Source organism: Pristis pectinata, chromosome 21 (assembly GCF_009764475.1).
Source record: "Pristis pectinata isolate sPriPec2 chromosome 21, sPriPec2.1.pri, whole genome shotgun sequence".
Taxonomy (NCBI): domain Eukaryota; kingdom Metazoa; phylum Chordata; class Chondrichthyes; order Rhinopristiformes; family Pristidae; genus Pristis; species Pristis pectinata.
In genome coordinates this window covers 3,408,940-3,421,951 of record NC_067425.1, presented here as the reverse complement: position 1 = coordinate 3,421,951, position 13,012 = coordinate 3,408,940, and the positions used below count along the sequence as shown (strand labels likewise).

The 13,012-nt window shown below is 41.0% G+C and overlaps 1 protein-coding gene across 3 annotated transcripts in view; it reads right to left on the bottom strand.

Moving 5' to 3' along the window:
- bcas3 (BCAS3 microtubule associated cell migration factor) overlaps positions 1-13,012 on the bottom strand; it is a 760,056-nt gene that overhangs the window by 689,058 nt on the left and 57,986 nt on the right. For all 3 annotated transcript variants that reach the window (XR_007957928.1, XM_052035317.1, XM_052035318.1), the window contains exon 6: positions 7,815-7,896. Coding sequence is in view for 2 of the 3 variants with exons in the window: in XM_052035317.1 (XP_051891277.1) it covers positions 7,815-7,896 (82 nt within the window). In the remaining variant the exon portion in view is untranslated. The remainder of the gene's footprint in view (positions 1-7,814; positions 7,897-13,012) is intronic.

Below are 13,012 nucleotides of genomic sequence, written 5' to 3'. Positions count from 1 at the left end.
CTTTTTCCTAGCATCCCTCCATTATGGTTCCATTCATCACCTTCCTTTCTTACTAGATTCCATAATCCACAGCCCTTTGATTCTCCACCATCACACCACCCAGATTTTGTTGCTATCTCCACTCCTCCCTCTCACACCTGGCTCCATCTGCCCATCAACCTCTCCTCATCCAAATCCACATTGCTTGCCAGCTCCTGCCTCATCCCTCCCCTCACAACTTTATACTATCTACACTCTTAATCCTAACGCAGGGTCTCAACCTGAAACATCAACTATCCCTTTGCTTCCACAGATGCTCCCTGACTTGTTGGGTTTCTCTAGCAGCTTGATATTTGCTCCAGATCCCAGCATTTGCAGCATCTTGTGTCGACATAAAGATTAGCCTTGGCAGAAGAGTCCACATCCTGCAAACAAATTCATCTATCAGCCAGAAACAGGGACACAATTGTGTGGCGGTCAAGAATCATTTATTCAGATAAAGAGTGTTCTACAGATGCTGCTTGAACCACTGAGTTCTTCCAGCAGTTTATTTTTTGTTTGGATGACTCATCTCAACTTCCTTCTAAAATCCCATCATCACCAAAGTAATTTCAGTCCACTCCACATGATATCAAGAAGTAGCCAAGATACATCAAAGACTGCGGAGCAGACTGATGAAACTTTAAACTGGGTATCAGTTTCATACAGAACTCCTGCAGTCCAGAACTAGTCATGTCTAGTTCCAGTACATTTCCAGTACAGTTACAACCCAAGGCATCTAACGAACAATGTGAAAAATTGCCTGGGACTGCCCTGCCTATATAAAATAGGATGAATCAAATCAAGGAAATTAATGGCCATTTAGTCCATCCTCAATTATCAGCAATGCAATGGAAAATGTTATTGACAGTGCTATCAAGCAACACTTACTCACTGATAACCTCCTCACTAATGCCCAGTTTAAGGTGTCACCTGGACAGCTCAGCTGAAGACATCCAAATATAGATCAAAAACCTGAATTCCAAAGGTGAGGTGAGATATCAAGGCCACATTTTATCAAGGGTGGCATCAAGGAGCCTTGCTAAAACTGAAGTCAACGGGCATCAAGTTTGACATTCTAAACGTTGGTCACACTTTCCACAAGGAAGGTGGCTGTAGTTGTTGAAGATCAATCAGCCCAGCTCCAGGGCATTATGTAGGCCCATCTGCTACAGCTGCTTCTTCAATGACTTTCTTCTGCCACAAGGTCAGATATAGAAATATTTGCTGATGACTGCACCGTGTTCAATTCTACTCAAAATTCCTCAGAAAATGAATCAGTCCATGCTTTCATAGAGCAAGACCTAGACATCAATCAAGAATAAGCTGAAAGTGGCAAATGACAGTCACACTGCAAAAATACCAGGCAATGGCCATCTGTAGCTGAAACTCAACTTGACAACTACATAAACATTGTGATTACAAGTATAGGTCAGAAGTTTGATATCCTGCAGAAAATAACTTCACTTCCTGACACCCAAAAGTCTTTCCACCACATTCAAGACACTAGTCAGGAGTGTAATGGAATACTCGTCACTTGCCTGGATGAGTATAGCTCCAACAACACTCGAAGTCAACACCATCCAGGACAATGTAGCCCAGTTGATTGCACTTCATTCACCAACCCAAACGTTTATTACTTCATCATCATCACTGCAGTATGTGCATCTATAAAATTCACTGCAATACTTGCCGAGGCAGTACTCTAGCAGAACCTCCCACACCCACAATCTCCACCATCATGAAGGACAGACAGCAGGGGATTGGGTGCGCTACCATTTGCAGGTTTTCACCCAAGTCAGACACGATCATGACTTGGAAACAAATCACTGTTCCTTCATTATTATTAGGTCTAAATCACACAATTCCCTACTCAAGAGTACTGTAGGAGTATCTGAACTATTCAGATTGCAGCAATTAAATACTTTTCTACTCCAATCCCTTGCTAACAGTTTGCCTCTCAACCCCCTCATCCCAGGAATTAGCCTAGTGAATCTCCTTTGTACTGCCTCCAATGTTACAATATCTTTTTTTTTAGGTAAGGGGACCAAAACTGTTTGCAGTATTCCAACACCAGCACTCTGTGCAATTGCAACTAAACTTCCTGATTTTTAAATTCCAACCCCTTTGCAATGTAAGCCAAAATACTGTTTGCCTTCTTAACTACTTGTTGGACCTTCCTGCGAGCTTTTTGTGACTTATGCACTAGAACACATAGATCCCTTTGTACTTTCTCTCCATTGTACTCAGTCTCTCTCCATTTAGATAATGATCTGCGTTTTGATTCCTCTTACTAATGTGCATGGTCTCACACTTCCCCATATTAGACTCCATTTGCCACTCTTTGGCCCATTCACTCATTCTATCCATATTCCATTGCAGAATCACAGTATCCTTATCAAAACATGCCCTTCCACCTATTTTCATATCAGATAATTTGGAAACCTTACATACTATTCCTTCCTCTAGGTCATTAATGTAAATAGTGAACAATTATGGCCCTAGAACTGATTCCTGCAGTACTTCGCTAATTACCTCCTTTCAGTCTGAAAAGGGCCCATTTATTCCAACCAGAATTCTCTTGGTGGCCAGCCATTTTAATTCCATTTCCCATTCTCACACTGATATGTCTGTCCACGGCCTTCTCTACTGCCAAGTTGAAGCTAGATGCAGATTAGAGGAACAATATCTCATATCCCGTCTTGGTCGCCTCCAACCTGACAGTATCAACATCGATTTCTTTAACTTCGGGTAACCACTCCCCTCTGTTTCCCCCCCCCCTTGTCTTCCCTTATCCCTCTGGCCCCTTTACCCCTTCTCTTTCCCCTCCCCTGTCCTCACAACCTACCCATCACCCACACCTTCCTTCTTCTGGTTCTCCACCTTCTTCCCTTTATTCCATGGTCTACTGTCATCTCCAATCAGATTCCATCTTCTTCAGCCCTTTGCCTCTTCTACCTATCACCTCCCAGCTTCTCACATCATTCCTACTTTCCCCCCTCCCTTACCTACCTACCCCCCCTCACCAGGATTCACCTACCATTCGCCAGCTCGTGCTCCTCCCCACACCCTTTTATTCTGGCTTCTGCCCTCTTTCTTTACAGTCCTGATGAAAGGTCTCGGCCCAAAACGTCAACTGTTCATTTCCCTCCATACATGCTGCCTGACCCACTGAGTTCCTCCAGCATTTTGTGTGTGTTGCTCCATATTTCCAGCAGTCATCTGCAGTCTCTCTTGGGTCTCCATTTATTCCAATTCTCTTTTCTTTAAGACAGACAGTTTTCAATCCATTCCAACACACTTCCTCTAATTTATGTACCAGCCTCTTATGTGACACCTTATCAAATGCCTTCTGTAAATCTAAATACACTACATCTACTGGTTCCTCTTTATCAACTCTCTCTGTTACATCCTCAAAGGATTCGAGCAAATGTTTAAACACAATTTACCTTTCACAAAACCATGTTGACTAGATTTAATTATATTCAGCTGAAGGAGGAAAAGCAGTGAGAGTATCTCAGTGAAATTCTTTGTATTTCTTGGTGTGTAGAAAAATTTTAAGAGAACAAGGCAAGGTGTTCAGAGGAAGAGAAATTACCAGACCAAGGTGAGATGTGATGATAAGAGCTGAACCAATCTGAGCAGTGCAGGTGACAGAATGTACAGCTAGTTAAGGAAGTTTCAGTAAGGAACAAAGTGTAATCACCCATAACCCTAGTTTTCATCATTAAACATTAAATCAAATTGGAAATTAAAGATGTAGTGTCTGGGTTTACACTGACTAAAAGATTTCTGCTACAAATGGTGTATCATCAGCAAATGGTTGAAAGGAAAACATTACTTTCCTTTTTGCTGATGTTCTTCTAAGTAGGGAAAAGAAATGTAAAAGATCATCATTTGAGTTTAAACCAAGCTTTCCAATTTTTTTTATGTTTGCATTTGATCTTCCTACTAAAGTTCAAAGACATCAAACCAAGCAACTTGCTTCATATTGTCTGCCATCCTATTGAACTGCTATATCTGATTTTGTTACAGGAAAGGCTATTCAGTCCTATAAACTCTTTCCTTTTCAAAATATATCAGTCAAAAAAAGTCTTTCTTTTTACCATTTGTCTCAAACACTTCACCTACAATGTGCATTACACAATGATATACTGGTGTAAATGCTGTTCTTCTACTGCCTTTTGATAGAAATGAACATTTATATAATAACTTCATTTAAATCATACCACTCAAAATGAGGTTGCTCTTTGAAAAAAAGTTCCAATTAATTCCACTCTCCTGCCTGTTTTCCAAAAGTAAAACCATAGTGACAACACTGATCATTCTCATCACAAGTACGATTTCGCAGATATACATGCCTAAAAACTGGGCTGCACTTTTGGTGTGCTAAAACATTGTTGTGTGCAGAGAGCTAAGGTTAAACTGAGTCCCTTTAAATGATTCCAAAACTAGTTAAAAATAACTGATTAAACTAGTGTTAGCACAATTTTGAAAAGATACACTGAAACACAACTTCCACTGGTCCCCTTGGGAGCAGTGTCTTTGTAATTTTGCCATTTTGCAATCAGAAGAGATCATCATCCCTAAAAGGCACAATCCCTATGGCAGGCAGGCACAAACGGCACAAAGATTGCTATGGGGGAAAAGGCGAAGGATGAAGGACAGAGATAATTCACAGTTGTGCATGTTGCTGCTTCCTCACCCAGATAGCTGCTCTCCTGGAATCTCCTGCCACACCTCGCCCCACACTACCTGCAGGATGACCACTGAGCCAAACATAATAATATCTTTGCATTAATTATATTATCCAAAGGTACTAGTTGTTAGTTTAAGCACAGACTGAACACTTTGGAACATCTGTAAGCAGACTCACTGGGTTTTGCAGCAGCCTTCTGAAATGTGCCAATGTCAGCAGAATGCCTCTTTAAATGACATCTAAATGAAGAACATGGTGCAATGTATCCCTTGTAGTTTTTGTTCAACAGTCATTTCCTTGACTTGAGAGCTCTAATTTACGTCACAAGGGGTTGAAATGTGATTTGCATTACAAGTGACAATGAAAATCAAAAAACTACAGACACTGAAAATTTGAACTAAAACCAGAAAATGTTGGAAATTCTCAGCTGATCCGGCAGCATTTATAAAAAGAGAAATAGAGTTACCATTTCGGGTGAAAGACATTAACTGCTGAGTGGTTCAAGCATTTTCTGTTTTTATAAATAATATCATTGAATGTGTGCCTGACGCTAGGAAAAGGTTGTAAGCACAAATGCAAATCACATCTTAATGTGTTCAACCTAATTTCACCAGAAATGACCACCAATGCGATTTAATTTGTGTAAAACTGATCTTAGATCACAATTTTCTTGGAAGCATTTTCCTCAACAGGCCTATGGTGACAACTTGGACCTAATAACTTGTAGCATTAAATTTGCTCTGGTGAGTGAATTGTCAAAAATAGAAAAGGATACAGGGCACTCTTTGCAACATTAGGACATTCAAAAGCCCCAGCACCGATCCCAATGGGTCACCACTTCTAACATCTGGCCAAACAAAAAAGGCTAATTTTCTCCCTCCTCTGTTTCCTGTTAGCCAACCACTCTTCCATCCATGCCATTTTGTTACATTCTACACCATGAGCTTTAATTTTCTGCAATAACCTCTGATGCATCGCATTATCTAATAGCACCTGGAAATCTAAGTATACTACATACTTATCTTTATCCACAGCACATATTACTCCTTCAAAGGACTCTAATAAACTGGTCAAACATGACCCTTCTTTCAAAAACCATGTTGACTTTGCCTGATTACCTTGAATTTTTCCTGTGCCCTGCTATAATATCTTTAATAAGGGCTTCAAATATCTTTTTTATGACAAACGCTAAGCTAAGTAGCCTTAGTTTCCTGCTTTCTATCTCTGTCCATTTTGAATTGAAGAGTTATAATTGCTATTTTCCAGTCTCATAGCATCTTCCCTAAATCTATGAAATTTTAGGAAATTAAATAATTTTAGAAAATTATTTCTTTTAAGACCCTAGGATTAAGTGCATCAGGACAGTGATCACAGCACATGCTTCAGATGTGAACTGTACCAAGATACTATGAACAGTGAAAGAACCAACACAGATGCAATTTCCATTATATTGACCATTGGAAACCGAAGCAGGCAGATGCTGTGTACAAGGCATCGATATTAAATTGGAGACACTTTTAACTGAAGTCTCATGGCCAATCCTTTCATCACGTGCATCCAGTTTCTCTATGAAGGTTCAACAAAGCTTATAGGTTGCAAAGGTTCTGAGTTATGACAGCATAGGAGGACACAGGCAGTGGTGATCTGTGATGTCATTAGTTACATGACTGATACAGGAAAATGTATCCAGGCCAATTTTCCAATGTGCTTGATTTTTATCCAGAAATGAATGCTTGTACAATCTACCCAAGATAAAACCAACTGCATGGACAATTTACTCATGACAAGCATACACAAAATCGGTCCAATTTATAAACTACTGTCTTTGTGATATTAGCTGAGGAACAAACAGTAGCAAGGACTCCTTGAAGAACTTCCCTCATTTTCTTCACAGTCGTACGACAGAAAGCTTTTACATCCACCAGAGAGAGTATATAGAGCCTTGGCTTATTGGTTCACAGAGTAATGGAGTTGTACAGCACAGAAATAGGCCCTTCAGCCCACCATGTTCACGCTGACCTTTTTGCCCATCAACATTCATCCCATTTGCCCACATTAGCTCTGTATCCTTCTATGTCTTGCCTAGTTAAGTGCCTATCTAAATGTCAATAGAGTGATTGTACCTGATTCCACATATAAACCACTCTATGTATAAAACAAAATTCCCCTCAAGTCCCCTTTCAAGCTCCTTCCTCTCATCTTAAATCTATGCCCCTTATAATTTTACTTACCTCTGACAGGTCACCCCTCAGTCTCTTTTGCTCCAGGAAAATATGTCCATCCTACCCAATCTCTCCCCATAACAGCCAACATCCTGGTGAATCTCCTCTCCACTCTTTCAGCACAACCACATCGTTCCTATAGTGTGGCAACCAGAGCTGCACACAATACTCCAAGTGTGGTCTAACCAGTGATTTGTAAAGACGAATCATAATGTCCCAACTTTCATATTCTCTGCCCTCGCCTATGAAGGCAAGCATGCCATATGGCCATAGGATTTCTTCACCACCTTATCTACTCGTGTTGCCATTTTCAGGGAACAATGGATTTGAACCCCCAGTTCCATAGTTCATCAACATTCATTAGCACCCTACCATTTACTGTATATGTCCTACCCCTACTTGACTTCCCAAAATGCATCACCTCACACTTTTTGGGATTAAAGTCCATCTGCCAATGCCAAACCCAACTTTCCATCTGATCTTGATCCTGCTGTGACCTTAGATAACCTTCCTCACTATCCACAACACCACCAACTTTCATGTCATCCACAAACTTACTAATTATACCTCCTACATTGACATCCAAGTAGTTAATATACATCGCAAACAAGGGTCCTAGCATCGATCCCTCCATTACACCATTGGTCACAGGCTTTCAATCAGAGAATCATCCTTCTACTACTACCCTCTGCCTTCTATCACAAAGCCAGCTTTGGATCCAGCTTGCCTTGGATCCCATGTACCATGCATCAAAGTCACACCCTTGGTATTGCACAAAAATGTCAGTTTTTCAGTGGTGTAGACCTGAAACCACAATCTTCTGATTATGAGGCACTCAGAACTAACAATAAACGAAAGCAGTTTTCAATGCTTACTTGTCTGTGGTGCAGGCAGGACTCTTGCTGTCCGGATGGGACCATTACGGACGGAATACAGCTCCTGAGCCTCGCCACTCATCTGCAAAAAGAAACAATAATGGAATCAAATTTTCTGAAAAACATTTACACATTTTTTTCATTATTTTCATGAATACAAGCATTCAACACACTGTAAATGGAACGAGTATTTTACCAGGTGCTCCAGACCAGAGCCAATTAATTTCTCTCATCTCAAGCACCCACGCCATCTTTTGTTAAAATCTATTCATGTTTCATCCTTCCCAAGATATTCATCCGAGGCAAAACCCACTGACCTTACAATGTTTCTATCATAAAAACCATCTGATTTTACTTCCCTCTCATCCCAATCCTGCACTTGCTACAGTTCATCCACTACTGAAACTCTCACAAATCCCTTTCTGCCTCAAAACTCAACTATTCTAATGGTTCATGGTTAACTTCACATTGTCGATAATCTTTGACTGTGGATGACGCTACACCTACTGGGCCTTAGCACCTCCACCTGCAATTGGATTCTGGACTTCCTCTCTGAAAGGCCACAGTTAGTTCATATTGGAAATACCATCTCAAAAATCACCAGGCTGAGCACTAGAGCCCCCCAGGGCTGCGTTCACTGCTGTTCACGCTGCTGACCCATGACTGTTCTGCCAACTCAAGCTCCAACCATATCATCAAGTTTGCTGATGATACAACAGTGGTGGGCCTCATCAGCAGGAATGATGAAACAGCTTACAGAGAGGAGGTGGCAAGGCTGGCGGATTGGTGCTCAGTCAACAATCCCTCCTTGAACGTGGACAAAACAAGAGAGATGATTGTGCATTTTGGAAAGGCTCAGGCTGACCACTTACCCCCTGTGCATCAACGGCATCATTGTACAGAGAGTCAGCTATTATAAGTTCTTGGGAATACATATAGCAGACAACCTGTCCTGGTCAACTAACATCTCTTCCCTCGCCAAGAAGGCACAGCAGCGTCTCCACTTTTTACGGCAGCTGAGAAGAGCAAGCCTGCCCTCCCCCACTCTCACTACATTCTACAGTGGTACCACTGAGAGTGTCCTGACTAGCTGCTTCTCTGCCTGGTACGGTAACTGTAACATCTCTGACCGTAAGTCTTTGCAGAGAATTGTGAGTACAGCAAAAAAGATCATTGGAGTACCTCTTCCCTCCATCTCGGATATTTACAAAACACGATGCACACGTAAGGTTTATAGAATTATAGACGACCCTTCTCATCCCTCCCATGACCTATTTGTCCCACTGCCATCTGGCAAGCGGTACCGGAGCATCTGGGCCAGAACTACTAGATTGCACAACAGTTTTTCCCCCCAGCCTGTCAGGCTCCTGAATACCCTGGTAGGCAAATGCCGCATCAAAAGCTCTGGTTTGCACAACGGCATATAAGAACTTTGGCTGCTGCTGAACATGTTTATACAAAGAGTACAACACACTGAGCCTGTATTTCTCTTGTCCAACTCAGTTTTGCACTAACTCTGCACTAAATTTGTATTTTGTATGTAGTTTTTTTGCACTATTTGTACCTGCACTATTTTTTTTTGATTTTTTGTCTTTTGTTTGTGTTTATTGTATGTCTTCTGTTCTATGTATGTCCTCTGTTGTGAGAGTCTGGGGGAAACGACATTTCGTTCCGCCATGTGTTTTTATAGCATGGATGAATGACAATAAAGTAACTTGAGCTTGAACTTGAACACGAAAACTGATAAAAGTAGTTGACACTGAAGAAGTGTTTCAGGCTGCAGGAAGACATCAGTGGACTGATTAGGTAAGCAAAAACTCAACTGAGATAAACGTGAGATAATGCACTGGGGAGAGCAGACAAAGTAAAGGACAGTATAACATGGTAGGACACTAAGAAATATAGATGTAATGAGGGATTTGAGAGCATGTTCATAGATGGTAATGCAGGTAGATAAGTTGGCCAAAAAAACAAAAATGATCCATATTTTTAATGGACAGTGATAAAATACAAGACTAGTAAGGCCAAGTTTGAGTTAGTCCACTGTTAAACTATGTAGCGTGCTGGTCGTCACATTATATGAAGGATGCGACGGAACTACAGAGTGCAGAGAGGCCAGACAATATCAGGTATGTGTGGTGATTGGCTAGGCTGGGGTTGTTTTCTTTGGAGGCTATGTAGAAATTTAACAAATATCTTATATTGTGAGGGGACTCAACAGGGCGAACAGAAAAGAAGGCTTTTCCTTAACTGGTGGATATAGATTTAACTTAATTGGTGAAAGGAGTAGGGGGAAGTTGAGGAAGTTCCACTTATAACCATTCCAACTTTAACAAACCTCATTACAATATGCATGAAAAGACACCTATTTAAAGATGTTACTGGTCACTCTTTTTAAACCAGTTTTTACAGAAGATTCAAAAACCAAGTATACAGATAATAAAGGCAATATAACAGTAAAACTACAAGGTTGGAATTTTGTGAATGAAACATCAGACTCTAACAGCTTGACTCATGCATTAATTAAGAGGTCAAGGTATTGGAGGTACTGCATGGATTGAAAACTGACTGTCACATAGAAAACAGAATTGGAATAAATGGGTCCCTTTCAGGCTGAAGGGATGTAAGTAATGGAGTATCCCAGGGATTGGTTCTTGGTCCTCAATTGTTTACTATCTACATGAATGACCTGGAGAAGCAAACAAAATGCAAGGTTTCCAATTTTGCTGATGAAATGAAAATAAGTGGAAGGGCATGTTGTGATGAGGACATTATGATTTTGCAACGGGACATGGACAGACTGAGGGATTGGGCAAAAACCTGGCAAATGTGGGGAAGTGTGAAGTAATACACTTTGCTAAGAGAAATCAAAAGGTGGATTATTATCTATATGGAGAGAGACTACGTGACTGAAGTTCAGAGGGATCCAGGTGGTCTAGTGCATGAATCATAGAAAGTTAGCAGGCAGGTCCAACACATATTTACGAAAGCAAATGGCACATTAGCCTTTATTAGAATTTAACAATAGGGGGGTTTTGTTACAGTTGTACTGAGTGTTGGTGAGACCATGCCAGGAGTACTGCACCCAGATTTGGTCCCTTTACCTAAAAGGTAAGACAGTAGCATTGGATGCAGTCCAAAGGAGATTCACCAGGCTAATTCCCAGGATGAAAGGGTTCTCTTATCAAAAGAGGCAAGACAGTTTGGGTTTGTATTTCTTGGAGTTTAGAAGAACAAGGGGTGACCTTATTTAAACATTCAAGATCCTAATGGCACTTGACAGGGTAAATGTTGAGAGGTTTTCACTAGCGGGAGAGCCACAAACAAGGGAACATAGATTATAAAATAAGGAGGTGGTCATTTAAAACTGAGGTGTAAACAAACAACTTCTCTCAGAGGATAGTGAATCTCTGGAATTCTGTGCCCTCAAGGGTGTGGAGACCAGATCATTAGACATATTAAGGTGGAGACAGATAAATATATGAAAGATCGAGGAATTGAGAGTTACAGGGAACTGCGGCAGAAGAGGAGTTGAGCACAGCAAATTCAGCCGTGATCATATCTAATAGTGGGACAGGCGTAAGGGCCTGAGTGGCCTCCTTCTCTCCTATTTTCTTGCGTTCTTGTGACTCATTTGTTGGCACTCGGATCATCAAGCCAGAACACTGTGTATTGAATCCTCACTCAAATACATAATTTAGCCTTTCACTTCAGTGCAGGAATGAATGAAGGAATATTTCCCTGTCGGAAGTGTTATCCTTCAGCTGAAATGTTCAAGCTAGTTTTTTGAATCCCATGGTATGTTTGGAAGAGCACAGCTTTCTCTCAGTGTCCGGCAGACATTCATCCCTCAGACAAAACGACCAAAAACAGATTAACTTGTCACAGATCTTATTGCTGTTTATAAAATCCTTCAGTGTGCTATGTTCATCGACGTAACAGCAGCCACTGCACTTCAAAGATATGCACTGTGTGTGAAGTACTTTGAGGTGCTTCCCATCAGGTATAACTGGTGCCATATACAGACAAGTTTTTCTTTATGACAATGACAATTCATATCTTGAGGTAACATGAGCCTTTGTTAGAACAAAATGATGTTTTTTCTCGAATCCACAACTATAACCAACTATAGACCCCTTTCATTTCAATTGGGTATAATCATTTATTTCAATACAGTTCAGAAACGAAACCCAGCTATAAAGAGGTTAGTGCTAAACCCTTATTCACCAAGCCACCAGGAAAAGCCTCCTTCTGTGACCCTGCAGCAATGCTCATCTTCCATCACACTTTAAATATTCTCTTACTCTACAGAATGGGTACACAGCAACATAACAGACACTTAGCACGGAGGCATTTAATTCCCATTTGAGCCGGTGTCATTTCCGACCGACCCAATGAACCAGCTTTCTGTCTAATGCAACCTTTCATTAGCTACATCCCCAAGCTGCTGCAACACATACTGGTGGCTTCTTTGGTCCCATCTTTTCACCTTCCTCTTCTTTTCTCTTTCATTTTCCTAAATATAATGCTTCTGGGTTAGGAAGAATACCAGTAAAACAGAGAACAGTACAGTACAGGAACAAGCTCTTCGGCCACAATTTTTGTGTCAACCATGGGGGGACACATGATCTATGTCCCTCTATTCCCTGCCTGTTCATGCACCTATAAATGTCTGTTAAATGCTGCTATCGTATCTGCCTCCACCACCTTCCAGGCACCTACCAAAAACTTGCCATGTAAATCTCCTATAAACTTTCCCCCTCTGACCTTAGACCTATGCTGTCTAGTATTTGACTTTCCACCCTGGGAAAAAAACTGATTATTTACCCTGTCTATGCCACTCATTATCTTACAGACTTCTATCTGGTCACCCCTCAGCCTTCAATGCTCTAGAGAAAACAAACTAACAGTGGCACCTATCTTCGCAAAATTAGCTGCTGTTGCATGAGAATGCCACTGAAACCAATCTAAAGGCAACTTAAGAATTATCCCTGTTCAAGAGGAATAAAAATCGGTATCATACTCATTCAGGGCTTAACTCCTCTGGCACATTATAGAGTACCAAAGACAAAGAGAGCTTGTGTAGGGATGCTTCTCAAATTAGGAATTTCCATGGTCTCACGTCTTCCTTATTACTAGCATTATTGTACACCACCAGTTTTAATCACTTCATCATTAGCTACCTCTCTTCAGCTGCC